The 18052-nt window shown below is 37.0% G+C and overlaps 2 protein-coding genes and 1 non-coding gene across 3 annotated transcripts in view; 1 reads left to right on the plus strand and 2 right to left on the minus strand.

Annotated features, from left to right (window-relative positions):
- Nucleotides 1-11639, minus strand: part of LOC117124451 (E3 ubiquitin-protein ligase DCST1-like) — a 17955-nt gene extending 6316 nt beyond the window's left edge. Inside the window, exons 1-10 of the mRNA XM_033270683.1 lie at nucleotides 11600-11639; nucleotides 10843-10962; nucleotides 10342-10548; nucleotides 8705-8844; nucleotides 7735-7927; nucleotides 6373-6497; nucleotides 5607-5755; nucleotides 4053-4152; nucleotides 2627-2722; nucleotides 357-483 (exon numbers count right to left, since the gene is read on the minus strand). Coding sequence (XP_033126574.1) covers nucleotides 357-483; nucleotides 2627-2722; nucleotides 4053-4152; nucleotides 5607-5755; nucleotides 6373-6497; nucleotides 7735-7927; nucleotides 8705-8844; nucleotides 10342-10548; nucleotides 10843-10962; nucleotides 11600-11639 — 1297 coding nt within the window. The remainder of the gene's footprint in view (nucleotides 1-356; nucleotides 484-2626; nucleotides 2723-4052; nucleotides 4153-5606; nucleotides 5756-6372; nucleotides 6498-7734; nucleotides 7928-8704; nucleotides 8845-10341; nucleotides 10549-10842; nucleotides 10963-11599) is intronic.
- A 281-nt stretch (nucleotides 11640-11920) lies between these two features.
- Nucleotides 11921-12028, plus strand: Trnai-uau. Its single transcript has 2 exons — nucleotides 11921-11958; nucleotides 11993-12028. It is a non-coding gene; the product is annotated as a tRNA-Ile (tRNA).
- Nucleotides 12029-14110: 2082 nt separating this feature from the next.
- Nucleotides 14111-18052, minus strand: part of LOC117124442 (DNA annealing helicase and endonuclease ZRANB3-like) — a gene marked incomplete at its 5' end in the record, with an annotated part of 57889 nt that continues 53947 nt past the window's right edge. The window contains 4 exon segments of the mRNA XM_033270675.1: nucleotides 14111-14602; nucleotides 15211-15316; nucleotides 16482-16588; nucleotides 16958-17446. Coding sequence (XP_033126566.1) covers nucleotides 14417-14602; nucleotides 15211-15316; nucleotides 16482-16588; nucleotides 16958-17446 — 888 coding nt within the window.

Here is an 18052-nt window from a genome sequence, read left to right on the forward strand (position 1 = left end):
CAACAATGCTGTGGGAAACAATGGCTGGATCTCAGTAGAGATACAAAAATGATAAGCAACAGCTAAAAAGTAAACGTAAGTAAACAGCCAGAAATAGAACCAGAGCTTTCGGACAACACTAGTCCTTCCTCAGTGGCGAGTGAAAAAAATGTGTCGGGTGAGATTTGAGCCTGCAAACTCTCGCTATATAGGCGAGTGTCATACCCGTTAGGACACGGAGACCAATATGGAATACCTGCACATCTCATCCCAGCACTCTCTCCTTCATACAACTGATTGAAACGCTCACACATGTGAAGCTATTACAGGGGAATAAGCTTTAAGCTTATAGGTCGCAGCTGCTAATGACATATTACCTTTGATGACGACATCAAGTTTGCTGTGCCTGCGAATTATGTCCAGCATCTCATAAAGAAGCTTGTCGAAACAAACGATGGCAATGGTTCCTAAAAGTTGAACTATCAGTCGAAGTCCTGTTTTTATCTTTAAATAAAAATCGAACTTGAAACTGATTTATATTAATTAACAAAAATTTAAAAATGTTATCTATGTAAAGGCAGTAGATGAGATTTATTATTCTTTATAATGATCCTATTTTGCTCAGCCGGTTAAAGTCATGGGTTCGAGCCCCACGAGCGAACACGGTTTTTTTTTTAAAGGCCAATTCTCAGACAGAGTCGGCCGACGCAGCCCGACCCGATTTATCGTCGGGGACAGTCTTAAGCCGTCGTGAGAAATATTAAACATGTTTAGCTCAGTCGGCTAATCTGGTGGTAGCCACTGCGAGTGCGCTGAACCGTGGAGATCTCTAGGTCCCCGGTTCAATTCCCATCGCTGCCTCTCCTTGTGTTTCAGCTAGAGGGCCGAAATACAAGTTACAATAGCGCACCGTCTTTCGGGCCGTTGGTCCCGTGTGCATTTATGGCCCATGTGCACGTTAAAGAACACAGTACACTCTTCGGAAAAGAGTAGGGGATTGTCTCCCGGTGTACTGTCCAATCACCACCAGAAGGACCCCACTGGAAATAAGTCTTCTTCTAGACTTTCGTGGGCTATCCTTGGTGTTTACACCGAATAAATCCAATCCAATCCAATAATATTCTACGACGCGACTGACGCCGACGCACACCATCGCGTCTGCGTTTAACTCACATAGGCCCGACGCGACAACAAATCGCGTCGGGCTGCGTCGTACGAGTTGGCCTTAAGAAACAGTTGGCATAGATTTGCCTAATACCAAGCCCGGTTAGCTCAGTCGGTAGAGTATGACATTCTTAATCAGGGGAAGATCAAGTTAGAAAAATTAATAATAAGCAGAGAGATGGGATAAGCCTATACTATTATGTATACATTTCTTTCTGATAATCCAAAGCCTAATAATTGTTGATGACAATGGTAGTAAGGATATAACTAAAATTTGGGTTATAGGTTGACACGGAAAAATACTTCTCCGTAGATGTATTAGCAAAGTCAAAAAATAAAACTAAAAATTATCTTATGGAAAACTAAAAAAGTATCAGACTTCAACCAAAGATGTAACGAATACCGCTGCTCAATTTTGTATCATTCCCTGGCTGCGGTTGTGATTGGTAAGACTGACAGATGCCTTATACCAAGGCATAATTTTTATACCTCCTTGTTATAACTAGGCTATCTGAACATTCTGCACTCTCTAACAGTGTTATTCACAATTAATTATATTGAGTCTTGTGAAGATTTTATATTTTAACACTTCATAATTTGCCTAACACATTTGAAGATGATTTCCTTGTTAATTACAAATCGCTTATATATTATTATAGCACTAAAATAATTGATATTTCACATAACTGGGCCCATTTGCTATTTAAGAAAGCCCTGGCTATTCATCGTCTTAAACCTATATTAAACTGTGGAAGCATCTAGAGAGCTGAAATTGTTTATCTGACAATTAATCTAACAAAACTATTGCCTCTCTCAAAATCACCATTGTTGGACTTGTTTAATCCCCTCATTTGCATATTGTAGCATTTTTTGTAATCAGTGTCAGGTATTCTCAATCCTGAAGATGACCCAATAAAAGTCGATAGGTCGAATCATGGCCTCCCTTTCTTTATTCGGAGTAACGTTGTCCTATGTTATTTAAACATAATCAGTGCATCTGTTGGTGGGATAAGCCTGTTTCCATAAAAATCGCCGACTCCTTTGACGACGCTGATTGGTCAGTTGTATCAGGGAGCGTCCCTGATTGCGTCGTAGACAGCTACGCAGTGCAACGATTGCAGTAAGAAAAAACAAAAACTGTAGCGACAGTGTAGCGATTGTATGGAAACCAAGCTTCAATAACAGATATTAGTGTGGTCCTAGCATTCACAAGTAGAGTGGTGTAGTAAAGAAACCTAAAGGCTAATGGCTAAAGCTTTTTTTTTCTGGCCATATTACCCTGGGGAATGGCGGTCGCAAAGCCACTGTGGGCTACGGGGTCTACTATGTCGGTTTCTCAATAATTCTGCTCCTTACGGCATGTTGGTTGAATTTGAGGTCTGTGGTCTTGGGTGGACAATCCGATTAATACCCTTTTAGATAATAAGATCGCATGTATTAAGCACGCCATTGGTCCGAAGCGGTTTGTATGTATGTCACTTACGCATTTAGATTTTTCATCTTTTCTCATTTTAAACTGGAAAGGCTCAATGTATTCCTTCTTCTCTGATTTCATCAGCGGTAACAATGTCTTCTTCCCCTGACAAATATAGTTATTTAAATATATGTGAGTTATCGTGACAAATTGAGTCTTGTATACGTCAAGTCAATTTGTGATATTCAAGAAAATAAGTGATATTTTGACAAAAATTGGGTTTCATTAGTTCATTAGTGTTTGAGGCACAATTTGTAATTATCAATTTAGAATTGATAGGAAAATCAACACAAAATTTATCAGTTGTTTATCTTTAGTGGCGATTTTCTCTGAAGTTTTCAGACTTGAATTTAAAATTGATCTTACGTCGGTTGTACTCAATTTAGGAACCTGATTCAAAGACCAAAGTAAAGCTTTTATATAAGTAACTCATTTTCCATTTTGTGTACAAGACTGATTTTGTCACGAAAGCTCACAAATAAAGCCGGCAACCTACTGCGTCCGACGGTCGTCGGACGACGCGATTATCGGAGAACGCAACGACACGCGCGCACGTAACGAATCGTTTTTAATGACGACCCGTTCAACCTGCCGACGACAATCAACAGACGGCGTCGCGTCGGCTAGCTGAATTGTATTAATCGGCCGACCGTCGTACGACGCAGTGAACGTCCAGCTTAAAACTTTGTACTGAAAATATAATCGTAATCTAAATGTTAATGAAAGAATAGTGGACAAAATAATGTTGACAAACAGATACCGTTTGGTATAAAATACAAACATTTTAATTCCACTTTTATTAGCGTCCCTATGCCAGTAAAGTGCCTCTAATGTTGTTAGTATACGAATTCAATTTTCCGACATTTACGTATTCAAAACTTTACACCCTGCGATTTTATTAATTTTTTGTTATTTAAATAGGCCTTTAATGCATAACGTATGAGCAAAACTTAGCACATGATGAAAATCCTTACGGTAGCTCATGCAACTTTTTTTAACGGTCTACATAGCGTTATTCTATATAGAAGTGGCTCCAACGGGAGTGGGGCGGGGCCCCTCGGGGAGAAAAACCACAATTCGTCGGGGAGAAAACCACATTCGTCGGGGAGAAAAAAAAATGTAGGCCTGTATGGCATTGTACTCTCTACATATTTGTGGACTCAATTAAATAAGCATTTGAAAACAACAAATTGTCGTATTTTGCGGGGTATTCGAACCTTTCGAGATATTTTGAGCAACGCCCAACCACGCCCACTTTCTTTCGTCGGGGAAATCGGTCCATCCCCCTCAGAACAAATCATAATAAAATGAGTTAATTAGAATTCAATAAGATGAATCATACGAAGAAATAAGTCTATTAGGAATATAAATTATAGCCTAAAATTAAATCTAAAAGTGATTTAATTAGAATTATTACCGTACATCTAAAACTTACCTGCTTTTTTCGCCTATCATCTATACGACGAAAGTATGACGTAAGGTAAGAGTTGTCAAAATTGAAATCCGACAAATACTTTCTATTATACTGGAATGCACTGTCGAAGGTTTGTGTTGTGGAAGAGAATGAGACAAAGATTATTTACCAAAACGTATTGCCCAAAAACAAGGTCAGACAGCTGACTGTGTCGGCGTGGGCAACCTACTCAGCCTACGCGATTCCATGAGACAGTGATGCCACCACACCCCACAACAACTCGTTTTCGACGGCGATCCACTTAAGCAGGACACACACACTCTGTCGTACAACAAATTCATCTCCGATCTCTATGTATGAGCGCTTGACGGTGCGACGTCGTTTGCTGAGAGAATTGTCATTAAAACTGATCCGTTGAGTTCTGCATGGAATCGCGTCGGCTGCCGACGATCGTCACATTGTGGGCCAAAAGACTTTAAATGAATGATGTAAGCTTTATATTGACGTTTTATTTTCAAACAAACAAATACTGTACATAGCCTATTTGTCATCTTTCGTTTAATATTATTATCATTTCGAATAATAAACCATAAGAAACACTGCCACTTGCTTGCACTCTTGCTGTAAATCCTACAGGGCGATTGTGTAAATCATTCTTTATCCAGGTATCAAATCATCAATACAGTAAAAAGAATGGTAGGACTAATAACAATTCCAGGACATCGACTGATTCACAATCAATGAAGGGAAAACTATAAAAGCAAAACGATTTTATCGTTATCCAATGATTATGGCGTCATTTGATTTGATCTGTGAAATTAGTTTTTCATCGTACGCACGATAAATCGTTATCGAATCGTGCTTATTTCGTTTATGAATAATTGCTTTTTATCGTCATAATAATATAAACAGGCCTTTAATTATGGTTAGCCATCAGGGCCATAACGAAAACGCCGTTGTCTTTTATTTTTTTTAACGCCATTACCGTACGTTGTTCAATTCCAACCAATCAAAAGCTTTAAACAGCGCTAAAGGGCCATATTAAAAGCGCCGTTAACTTTTATTTAAAAACGCCGTAATTATAATCGGTTAGCCGAAAGGGTCACAATGAAAGCGGCGTTAGTTTTATTTTAACTTGTTTTAACGCCGCTACGTTGTTGACTTTCAACAAATCACAAGCTTTGAAACAGCACCAAAAGGGCCATAATAAAAGCGGCGTTAGTTTTTTTGTTAACACCGTTACGTTGTTCAATGTTATTAGGCTAGGTTGGCCAAATGCTAACCAAAATTAATCAGTTTTGAATTCTGCTGCTACAACATTATCCCAGGCTGAGTGTAACGGACATTAAATACGTAAGGCTCAAAGATAAATGATGACCAACCGATGGTCATGTACTTGTAAAGCGCTTCCACCATAGAAACCGCCTCAAGGCGCTTTTTGCCACAAAGAAACATTTAATTAATGAACAAACGCGAACGCGAAGAGGAAAGTGAACACCCCCGATATTAAGATACTAACCATTGGATACGAAGTCATTATTATTTTTTTTTTATGGTAAAATTGATTTGACTTACGATACAAACACTAGCACGAAGGTAAAGGAGAACATGACTTGAGCGATGAAGAAAAACGCCATAAAAAACACCTTTTTCCTGTTAAATTCCTTGAGTACAGCTTTCTGGATATTCTCGGCCGATGTAACATCCAAGGGAAATGTCATCATCTAACAGTAAATAACAAGCAGACAGCTTCCTATACATTTAGCCTTTAATCATTATTAACATCATTATCCTTATCAATTATAATTATCACCATCATTATCATCATCTCCATTATTATTATTATTAGGCCTATTATTAGGCCTATTATTATTATTAGTTTATTATTTATTTATTAGTGGAGGTCAGTGACAGGACAATTTGATCATGGCATCTATTTTCAGATAACTTTAAATATACCCCTATTTTCGAATACTTAATTCTACGCAATCAGAAATATGTTATTACGATAGGCCTACTTTAGCATTTTCTTTGATTTTCAAATCCAATGAATAAATAACACAATGAGGACACAAGCATATAAACCTTTATTTAAGATTATGTAGGGCCTGAAATAGGTAAGATAGGTAGGTAACATGGGAGCAGGCATGTGAACAGGCATGGAATTTTTCTTAATAAGCGCCGCTCAATTGTATAAGCACCGCGACGCTTATTCAAGAATTTACAGTATTCGGATAGTGCGAGAATGGCTAAATAAAATTAAGAATAACACTAATATGGTAATTTAATTACGGTAATATGTTATGAATACATGAAAGATAGACAAATCATGGTACATTACCTGCCATTTAGTTTCGATTTTATAATTGCGGTCGAATTGATCAATCAAATTCTCAATGTTGACGTAGGTCTGACCCAGTTCTGGGTCAATATTTGGACTAAATTTTGAACAAGAAGACTTGTAGCCTGTGAGCGAGACAGGTCCAATTTATTTGAAAATAAAATGAGTCATATTGAATAACTTACAACAGAAATTAAAATTAATGACGATGCTGATGATGATGATGATGACAATAACGATAACAGCGACGTGGTGGGGAAATAAATATCTATAAATAGCAGTGAAACATCTTGTATTGTATTTTTTTTTCTTATTTTCTCAATATATAACATTCGCATGCATTGGAATTAAAGTAGAAAATTGGGTGAGGAAGCGGATGCAATGCTTGCATGTGTCCTCGTTCTCGCCCATTGGATTAGTAGTCCCTGATAAGTACTTAAATTAACGAAGTATACAGTGTGTAATGCAAAATAGAAGTTTAAAGCAGGGATCCATCCAGAAACATGGGGAAAGTAAGTGACACAGTAAGGGGACAGAACCGAAAGTCAGGGCGCCGAGTTTTCAAACCATTGTGGTAAGGGTCAATAGGAGACATAGTATGGTTTAGAATTTTTATGGTTGGATCGGCAAAATGTATTGTTTCAGTCCGACGACCCCAAGTTGCATCCGTCGACAGGGGTTGCTTGCCAATGAGCGCATTCGTCCCGACCTCCGGTAGGTCCAATCAGACCTGCTGTTGTGTAGGACAAACGCTCTTGCGACGACGTTCGGCCGACGTCGTGGGTGCAGGCTTTTAGGGAACCAGAAAGGAATGCATATTAAGAATTGGACTAACAATTGTAGAAAAACGTTATTCCTCCAGAGTATAGCTTTACTCTGGTCCAAATCACGTACGAGCTAATTGTAATGAATTTTGGTACTTACCTCTAATCATGTTGCATAAGAATGTCAACTTCAGTGGCAGACATAGGACATCTTTGACGATAGGAAATTTTATTTTTTCGTGGCATTTCTTTTCAACATGTCTAAATGTGTTCTTACAATTTTCTACGGCTTTTTCAAATATGGCTGAAAGATAACGGACAGTCGTGATTATTAGGCCTATGAACCATTTCGATTCACGAATCTCGTGGTCCCTTTTCAACGAAAAACATTCGACTTTTCCCAGTTTTAAAAATACGCATTCAACGACACTAGTGAAAATTAATTGTAACTAAATTGCTGCAAACCATGACGTTTTGGTAACTTTCGGCAGAGGTTTTGATCGTTGCCCAGCTTTGTATTGCTAGTGGATAGTTAGGTTTAAAATGAGCCAGGCTCATAATCGTCGTCAAAATATGGTGACAGCAGAACTGTACATACCGTCACACTTTCCACGAACACGTCTTTCAAAGTCGACTTGAATTTTTCTAGCCCTTGGTGTGTATACCTTTTTGTTTCTCGGCTTCTTCGTTTTTGGCAGAGGTGGTAGATTTTTCGGTCTAACTTCCCTTCCAAGATGATTAAAATTGGTCCTCAGAGAGCGCGTAATGCCTTCTACCTCATGATTATTTCTCTAGAAAAAATGAGACAAGCCTACGTCATTCTAAAAATGGGTAATTGTCCATTACAAAAACATTATCATAAACCAGGTGGTACGCACTGCACCGGTGATCGTCAACCAACACGATTCTGTGGAGAGCGCAACGCAACGAGGAGCACGTCGTCAAACGCTCGAGAACAGAAAAGCGTTCTTCGAGCGATGGTCACACGACCATCGTACCACCACGCAGTGTCTACCCGGCCGTCATCGAATTGATCGAGCACCGATCGATCAAGGATCGATCGATCGGTGGTGTACAGAAGCATCAGTGAGTACTCAAACTTCTTAAGGGCGCTTATCTCTTTCAAAAACTACAATATTAAGCCGGGCACTACCTGCGTCGTACGACCGTCGCACGACGAATTCACTTCTGCTTCCGGCGATTCAGCCGCTGGATTCCGGGCGATAAACCGAGAACAGGAAACTGGACTATATTCTATATTGAATTATTATAGGCCTAACTCTACCTTGAGAAAATCATCATAGTTAATACTGATTGCAAATTCACTATTTTTTTAACGAGAACGGTAACAAGGTCGAGAAATTTTCTCGACCGATTGGTTCTCGAACAAGATAACGAAAGCTCTCTACTATTATATCCAATGGCGGATCGAGGGGTGGCAAAACGGGCGCTCTGATCCCACTCCAGCCAAAAATCACTAAGCTTCTTTCTTTTTTTCATTTTTATTTAATCGGAAAGAGCACAACAAAAGTCATCGTCCATATGTTTGAATAATAAATATTTCATACTTCCATTTCGCGGAATGCACCAACAAGAGGCTTGTGCATCAGTTGAAACATCTCCCTGCTGTGATTAAAACTTAGCGAAGCAGTGCAGGATATAGCACGTGCAGACTCTTCAGCGTTAGACATAATATTTGCTGCTGGACCTAAATGGGATGATAAAATTATTATATAAAGAATGCAAATATATAGGATGGGCACTGTGCACCCTCCAATGTGGGACCCATCTAACTCCGAGACCTCTAATTGGATACCACGTTTTCAAAGAACCATAAATAACAATTCAATCTTTAAAGCCGGACACTCAATGCGTCGTACGACCGTCGCACGACGAATCCACATTTGCTTCCGGCGAGCGATAGACGACGCAACACCGTCTGCTGATTGTCAGTGGCAATCTGAATGGATCCTCATTAAAAAGACGATCCGTTGGGTCTGCGTCTTCGCGTGCGTTCTTCGTCGCGTTGCCGTCGCACGCAGTGAGTAACCGGCTTAACATAAAGCCAACACTCAAATTCGAGACCAAACCCCGAGATCATCCCACATTTTCAGATCTCACGCTGGTCTGGAATTGGATGGGGGCACTGTACTTTAGACCAATTCAGAGCCATATATATAAAGAGTTGCGACATTCCGCTCCTTGGTTTACGAAAGTCACGTGGTACACACCGTCCATTTTGTTTCATAATCTTCCCGATGAGCACATGCAAAGTATATGTGCTATGTACATTGCATATTAATTTCACACACTTAATTGGGTTTACAACTATATTTTATAAGTAACATCACCAAAGATACTAGAAATACAAGATAGAGTTCTCCACACAAAAAAAGTGTTCCACCGTGTTCCACCGAAATGCATGGTGGGAATACGAAAAATTGGACGCCCCCTACAGCTGGATCTAAAAAAACTTGTGCCAAAGTATTTAATTAATTTTTGCTGGTCGTCACATATCATTTATTTGCAAAAATAATAGGAGCTACTTAAGGATTGCCTAATTAAAGAATGCTTGCCATCGAGGGGCTCTCTCGGTCTATCGGCGATGATTAAAGAACTGCTCAAAAACAGTAAATTATTACAGTATTATTTTATAATATGAAATTGGATATAAAGTAGTGAAATCATTAAAAAAAAATCTATAAATAGTTACATGAAATTCGACTGCTAAAAAAATTAAATGAAATTAAACTATACAGGAGGCCGCTAACTGTATTATACAATATTATACACAGGAACGCACATCACGTTAGACACAGAACGCCCATCGCGTATGACACAAAATGGCTTCTAAATTCTCAATTTTTTGTCGCAACTCTTTCTATCTATGGCTCTGGACCAATTCTTTCACGATTGAATTTGAAGACTTGTTCCCACTGGCTTCTTTTATCAATTGGGATTGAGGCAAACCATTTAGTGTATGAAAGTTCCGCATGAGAACAAGAGAGCATGGTTCTACTCTTGGAAGACTCATCAAACGGACTTATTCCGTTGGAACAATAAGGACCCCAGTTATACATTTTAGAAATCGCTAATATAGCACACATTTCCTTTGGAATGTTTTTCACCTGTTTTACATGTGCATCTTTGCCGCCTCATTATATTTTTACAGTTTAATCTTTGGTTTGTAAAGTGTAATACTTACCAGTCATCAGGTACATGATCGCGAATGTTGTCACTGTATTCCTACCGTTCTTTCCAAAAAAGTTCGGAATTACAAGGACAAAAATACACCGAACTGAAGCTGAAAACGCACACGCTAGTGCGAAAGCCGCTACCACCACTCCCCGTACATGGTATTGATAAGCCTTCGGAATGTGCTCGATCTCAACAAGAATGCCATAATAAAGAGCTTAAAAATGAAATAACAATGAAAACACTGATTTCAATGGAGATCTACGACCTGGGAGCAGGTCAGCTATAATATTTTAATTATGATAGGCATAAGGGGCCCATTGGAAATTTTATATTTAAAACTGTTTTTGGCTTACATTATGAACTAATGTCTGTTGTTCTTAATTGTATATTTGTTTATGCTTTGTATTTAAGGTAAGTTTTGTGATTTTAATTCCTCAATAAAATGATATAGGCCAATAGCCGGATTAATAAATTGCCGAATGCTATTTAAACGAATAAAACAACGAACCTGTTCCAACACTAGCCCCGAAAATTATACCAAAGAGGCCCTTGATGTAACGGTACTCCTTCTCACTGCTGCGACAGAATCGATACAAACAAGGAGAACATTGCAAACATGACTTGAGAACTATTTGAAAATTTAAAAACAAAGTACCGTAATAAGGTTGTTTTCATTTTTGTATAGAGTATTTAACAAGGGTGATTTCAATTCACAGAACCTGACTGGGACGTTCAATAGACTCGCCTGGTCGAAGTTTCGGTTGCGCAAAAATTAATGGACTTATTAATAACATAAAAAGCGCTACTGCTACATCTGACAAGTTTTGGTGACAATGATCGGTCGGTCGAATAGGGAATAAGCATACCGAGGGGACAGATTCCAAGCAAAACATTGTAACGATCGTGTAGGATTTATGAAAACCATGTTTTTTGAATGCTTTAATCAAGACAGGCCCTATTGCAACATCTGATCAAAACTTCGTCATAGGCCTATCAAACTTTTATAATGCGCCTCTTCATTGATTGAGGTCAAGGCGGAGTTATTTTCCCTGGCTGGTAATCAGCGCAGGAGCAGGCAACCCCACCAGGTACCCATTTACTACTAGGCCTAGTGAGTAGTAGTAGGCTTAATAGTAGCAAGGCAAAGCAAAATGCTACCTACAGTGTAGGAGGCAGGAGTAGGCCTAAGCTAGGACAAGTAAAAAGCATTCGATTGCGCGCAGACGGGCAAAAAAAAAAAAAATTATGATGCCAACTTAACTTACACGCTTTAAGACTATCGCAACATGTAGTCAAGCATTTCATTTCGTAGAGCTAACAAACTTCCAGATTATAAGAAACAAAATACGACGAAACATAAAGCATGACTCATGCCTAGCCTACTCCAAAAAATCGTACAACTCGTTCGTGCGACTCGAATCAGGCGCACGCTCACACGCACATAACTTTCGAAAACCGATGCGGCGCACACGGATAGGGCTTGGGCAAAGCTTGGGTTGGGTGATACAGAGGGGATAGTTCGGTCTTTTGGCTACAAAGCAAACTTGCAGGTACAATATTTGGAATGCAGCAAACTAGTATTGTATTCCCCAGTGGCTCAGTCGGTTAGCGCGCCGTACTTATAAACAGTACTTGGCTTCGTTCTTACTGGTTAGGTAATGCGGAGGTCGAGAGTTCGATCCTCTCCTGGGGAATCTGCTTTTTACCGAATAAAAAAAAAATAAAATGTGTAAAACATAAATGCATTCGTATATTTATTCTCTTTTGGTAAGTCATACCATGGAGGTATTATTGAGAAGGAGGTCACCCGGCAAAGCTACGCGCACGCAGCGCTATGCAAATGAACCAAGATCAAAGTTGCCGCAGCGCGTAAAGAACGTTTGCGCGATGCCTTTGAAGTCCCATGTGTTCCCCGCCATCAAATTTTCAGCAGGCATAGTTGACCAAAAAACATACTGTCAATCACTATGGCTGCGCAATCTTTTCTATTATGAAGCTGATACATTTATCTCTCATAAAATATCAAACATATTAATATTTTCCACCAAAAAAAGTTTCGAATTTAATGGAACATTTACATGACCTATAAAAGTATAGTATATTTCAACTTCAATTTTCATAAATTGGCCAAAATTCGCCAATTCTAATTTTAACAGATATTAATTAATAAATGATTAAGGATTATAATAAACTAAGTCATTTTAGGGTTAACGAGGGTTAACTATTCGAAAAATGAATCGAAAATCTGAGTATTTTTCAGTTTTACGCTGACTTAGCTTTATAGTCGAACCAGTCAATCTTTAGACAAAATTATAATGAACACAGAAGTAATTTTAACATAAATATTTTACGGAATCCGTTCCTGAAATATACAAATAATAACATACCAAAAGCCCGAAAAAATCTAATCAGGGGAACATTGTTCATTATAAAGATATTTAATGGGTTAAAATCAAACGTTTTATTGCACAACTGCTCTGCTGGCAGCGTATAAATGCATGTCGTTGCCAAGTTGTTGCTAACGAAAAAATGTGAATTATAGGGTAATACGCCCGCGCGCAATCCAAAAGCGGGGAACATATAGGTTTGTCGCGTCAAAGGGATCTGTTGCCGAGTGATCTCCTTCTCAATAATACCTCCATGGTGTCACAATGTCACAGCTTTCCTTTTTTTGTTCTTGCATTTTGAAGTTACAATTCTTGTACCTTTCTTTTTATTTTTTTTATGTCCTGTGTCTATGCAATGTCTATTTCTTTCATGTTTTTTGTCAGATTGATGGTTCTTTTTCTTTTGTCTTTGCATTTTGATGTTCCATTGCCTGGAAACTTTGTAAATGATTTTTTTTATAACTTTTGATGTACTGTAGTTTCTCTAGATTGATCAATATCATTATAATGCTTATGTATTTACAATTTGAGCATAAATTAAAGACATCACGTCGTTGTGTACGATCGAGTGATTTGTTTTTCTGTTTTTTTTAGGGCACAATACAGTATTTGTTTTTCTAGTTTACCTACTAAGTTTTCCCATTAGTTCACAATCTCAAAATAGGCCGACTGCATGTTTGGTGGTAGGTCTAAGTAATAATTACATAAATCACAAATATCATACATTAGGTAGGAGAGTAACTCCACATTATGTGTTCATGTCCGCAATTATTAAAAAAAAGTAGGCCTATCTTTGTTCTTACAGTATTAACAATTTACGAATAACTGCACTAAAAAGTTAGATTCGTTCTATATCACTTATTTTGCAATGAAATTGAAGATATTTATATTATTAAAAAATAAAGTCATTACAATATTCTTATGTTTACGACTGAATAAAAAATAGCGATAGGCCTAACAAAATACATTGATCAATACTGAATGAGTCTTATTTTACATTTTTTTCATTCTTAGGAATGTCTAAATTCAGTTAAACTAGCAATTCCGTATTATATTTATAAATCTTTATAACATTATACAAAAATTAGATTTTTCTTAAAAATTGAAATTTGGCCGGGAATGGGGCTTTAAAGTAAAGAAATCTGCAACTGCAAAAAAGTTATCCCAACCTTAACAAGAATCTTGGAACTTCTGCCGTCTATGAAGATGCCTAAACCAATTGGGTCACTGAAGCTTTATCGGGAATTTGAATTCGATAAAAAAAGCCCACTGGTTTTGCAGTTTTTGCACATCCATGGATGCACTGCAAATAACCAAGTATAGGCCTACTATACATTTCCACTGACAAGAGATGTTAACAGGCCTAAATAAAAAATACTGACAATGATATATAATTATTTTGTTTTAGTTTAATTTAAATCTGTGTTGAACATTATGACAAAAATCTAATACTAAAACTGTTATCTTAAATCCTACTACGAGTTTGCTATTTTTTTTTTTTAGAAATCTGATAAAATTATTATAAAGAAATGTAATTACAGTTAGAAAAGTATTGCCTCAGGACAGTCATTGGAAGCCACATGAATAAATATATAATATGATTTGTAATAATTTAATAAATGGAGTGGCAAAACTTTCATTACTCATTCAAAAATTTTTTAACAACATAGGAAACTTTTTCGGATTTTTTTCCATTCAGTAAAGAGGTTTGAAGAAACCTTTAATATCTTTCATCCCAGTTGTTTTTCTAGCTTTTGATCTTTCTCGAATCTGATTGGCTGTGACAGTCATGTGACACATGACACACAGTGTTCGGAAATTTTCTAATGAGCAAAGACCTCCACCGTCAGCAACAGCAACAATATGATCGGCATGCCAAAACTGAAAAGGCAAGCAGAAAAAAGAAATCAGATTTTAACATCCTGTTCTAATATTCTTTGATTTCTCTTAATATTTTGATATTAAATGAAAATATTTTTAATTTTTTGCCATAAAAAATGTTGCCATAGTCAGCAATTTTTCATTTTATCAAAAATAAGATATAATATTTTAATTTCTTACTTTATTAAGTAAAAATATTAGCCTTTAATTTAAGATCAGAAAGATTTCACTAATACGAATTTAAAAAATGGAAAAAAATTGGATGGTTTGTTATCAATTTAGTGTTTTTGTAAACTGATAATTGTTTTTCATGTTAAGGATTAATACTTAAAAAATATAACTACTAATATACATTGATGGGTTTGATATTTGTAGCAAACATTTGATACGTACTTTAAAATTATTTATGTTATATTCTGATACTTCTAAAAGCAACCTCATTGGAAATAAGTGCATCATATCGGACAATCCAAGTATAAATAATGTTTCTTATGTTCCTTTTAATGATTTTTGTAGAAAAAGAAAGAAATTCTTCAGTGGTCCCTAAAGATTCAGGATTTTTAATTTCACAAGCATATGTACATAATGAGAAGGAAGCCATATCTTACCTGTCCCTCTGCTGGGGCTTTGATAATTTTATTCAACTCAGAAACTGACAAGGAGGCATATTTACTGGCTTGTAGAAATTCTTTACGTTGATTCTTTGGTAAATTTCTGAAAAAGAAAATGTGAAAAGTGTAAGAGATTATTAATATGTACATTGTATTAGTGTTTTGATTTTATGTACTATATTCCATTCATATTTCATTTTCATAATATTCTAACAGTAAATCTGAAATAGTAATAAAATAAAATACTAACAGAAGCCATATTATACAATAACAAAACAACTTTTGATATGTAGTGATATAGTAAACAACATTATGTTGACCTCAACCAGACCAAAACTTGCTATTATGCAGCATGCGCAACAGGTATAAGATAGTTCCAGGGAACGCGCCATTTTACCATATTGTAGAAGCAGTTGGCGCATCTGTTTTGTGGCTTGGACTCCCAACCTCGAGGTCGGGAGTTCATAACTCTTACTGTGCAAATCGCTTGTGTCCTTGGGCAAGGCACTCACCCAGGAGTACAAGTGGGTACCTGGTAGGTTCGAACACAACTGCGCTGATTACTAGCTGCAATATTATGGAATTCTCCCCAGGGAGCTGAGTGTGTGTTCCATATGTGTTTGATCCAATGACCGGGGTAGTAATGTGAAGCGCTTAGAGGCTTTGTGCATGAAGCGCTATATAAGAACAACATATTATTATTATATGATACAGTATACCATACAGTGTTATTAAATAAAAGTTTGGAATTTAATATACCTGAAACTATCTTATGTGTGTTGCGCAAGCTGCGTAAGGACAAGTTGTGGTCTGACTGAGGGCAGCATAATGTTGTTTACCATATCACTAGAAATAGATTAAAGCACCTTCTACTAATGGGATATTTTATAAAATAAATAATAACATTGGTTCACACTTCCTATTAGACTATATATCTTTAAATGTAAGTGGCAATCTACATCTGTTAGATCTACCAAAATCTGCCATACATGATTGGGTAGAAGGGGGAGCGTGAGATTCCACAACTCCTCAGGGCCACTATGGTTGGGGCTGAGGTGGGCTGAGATGTTAAAATTTTGCAAATATGCACTCTCATAAATCTTCATATCAACAATATTATACAATTATTTTTCTTAATACAATTTAGGGGGTGCAATCGCACCGTCTGCATCCACCCCAGCATGACACCCTCATAATTATTTGATTCATTGATTAAAAACAAAATAAAACATTTCTGTAATGAATTGCAACTAAAATATCAAAACAACCTTGTCTGAACAAATAACTGCTGGGCATCCAATCCACAGAGCTGACAAATTCCATGTTCCAGTTGAAATAACTGTTGCCGTATGTAATGACTACTTTTCCACTGCATCTGGAAAAAAAATTGGGTCCATCAATAACTACAACAAACTGTATGAAAACAATTTTTGAGAATCAGATGGCAGCAAAAATATACCTAAAATTGCAGCTAGCGCAGATGGAGGTGACAGGAGTACCAAAGTGACAGCTTTTGGAAGATAGAGATGAGTAGGACATTTTTTTAAGGTGTTGGTACAACGGTTGTGGCTTGGACTCGCAACTTTAAAGTCAGAGGATCAAAACCTTTGCCGTCTTCTGGGTGATGGTACTTTAACTATGTTTATCTTTCTCTACCCAAGTATACATAAGTACCTGGCAGAATGCTGTGGCCTCGAATGTACTTGTACCAGGTAACAGAGTAGTTTGAAAATTATTCACTCACCTTGTGATCATCTTTGCAATTCTCAGAACAGTATCTGCAATCCCAATCTGCTGATTGATCCCTGCTATCTGGATAAGTTGAGTGACAAGGTTTATTACAAAAGATGCAAAGCGGGCAACCTTCTGCATCTACAGCTTGGAGGTACGCCCCTTTTCCTGGACTACGTACAGAAGTGACAGGCACTTTTGAACCCCTAGCTGGAGATTTCCAATCTGAAGGTGGAGATTTTATAGAATCTCTGGACGTATCTGAAGAGATGTTGCTAGTTAGTTTAGAAGAAGAGCAAGTTGAAGATTCTTCTGTGATGTTCCCTTGGGCTTCATGTTTGTCACATTTTTGCAACTGTTTCAATTCCGTTACTTGTGAACTTAATGACTTGGTGGACGATAAACTGAATGTTGTTCTGCGCAAGTTTGGTGGCTTGGTGATGATCCTTAGGCTACCTCCAATTTGACTGGCTTTGCATACAGCAGAATTTGCTAGATCATCCTGAAAGACCCAAATTGATGAACATAAACTGATGAACATAAATTTTTTTTTATCCTGAAAGAACCAAATTGATGAACACGAATTATTTATTTTTGTAGTTGAATTCTTAACTTAATGTTCCCTAATTAAATTGACATATTGTAGATTTATTCTATTTTTTATGTGTTTGTGGTGTGTTTGTGATGTAGTTTTAATGTTTTGCTCCCCTTTTGTTAAATTTCAATTTTGATTTGACTTACTGTATTCTGTAATGTTAATGAGAGATTGCAATAAAGTTCTTCGTATATTTCGTAAGGTATTTAAAGTCATGATGTAATTACAAATCTACTATTACTTTCTTGGTTTTATTTTGAAAGATTAGCACTCTCCATTTGTTGAATTTTAGTGTTAAATGATTCTTTCTGACATTCGTACAGTAGATTATTTCTTTACATACATATTAACATACACAGACATCAAAAACAGAGCTAGATATACAAAAATTAAATAAAATTGATACAAAGGGTTTAGGGTATAGGCCTTGATTAGGTGTATTAGCTTTTGCTTAATATTTTACCTTTATATATAAATATATATATATAAATATATATATATACCTTACTTTGT

Source organism: Anneissia japonica, unplaced genomic scaffold (assembly GCF_011630105.1).
Source record: "Anneissia japonica isolate Jap-2015-1 unplaced genomic scaffold, ASM1163010v1 scaffold665_len1252844_cov201, whole genome shotgun sequence".
In the NCBI taxonomy this organism is placed as follows: Eukaryota; Metazoa; Echinodermata; class Crinoidea; order Comatulida; family Comatulidae; genus Anneissia; species Anneissia japonica.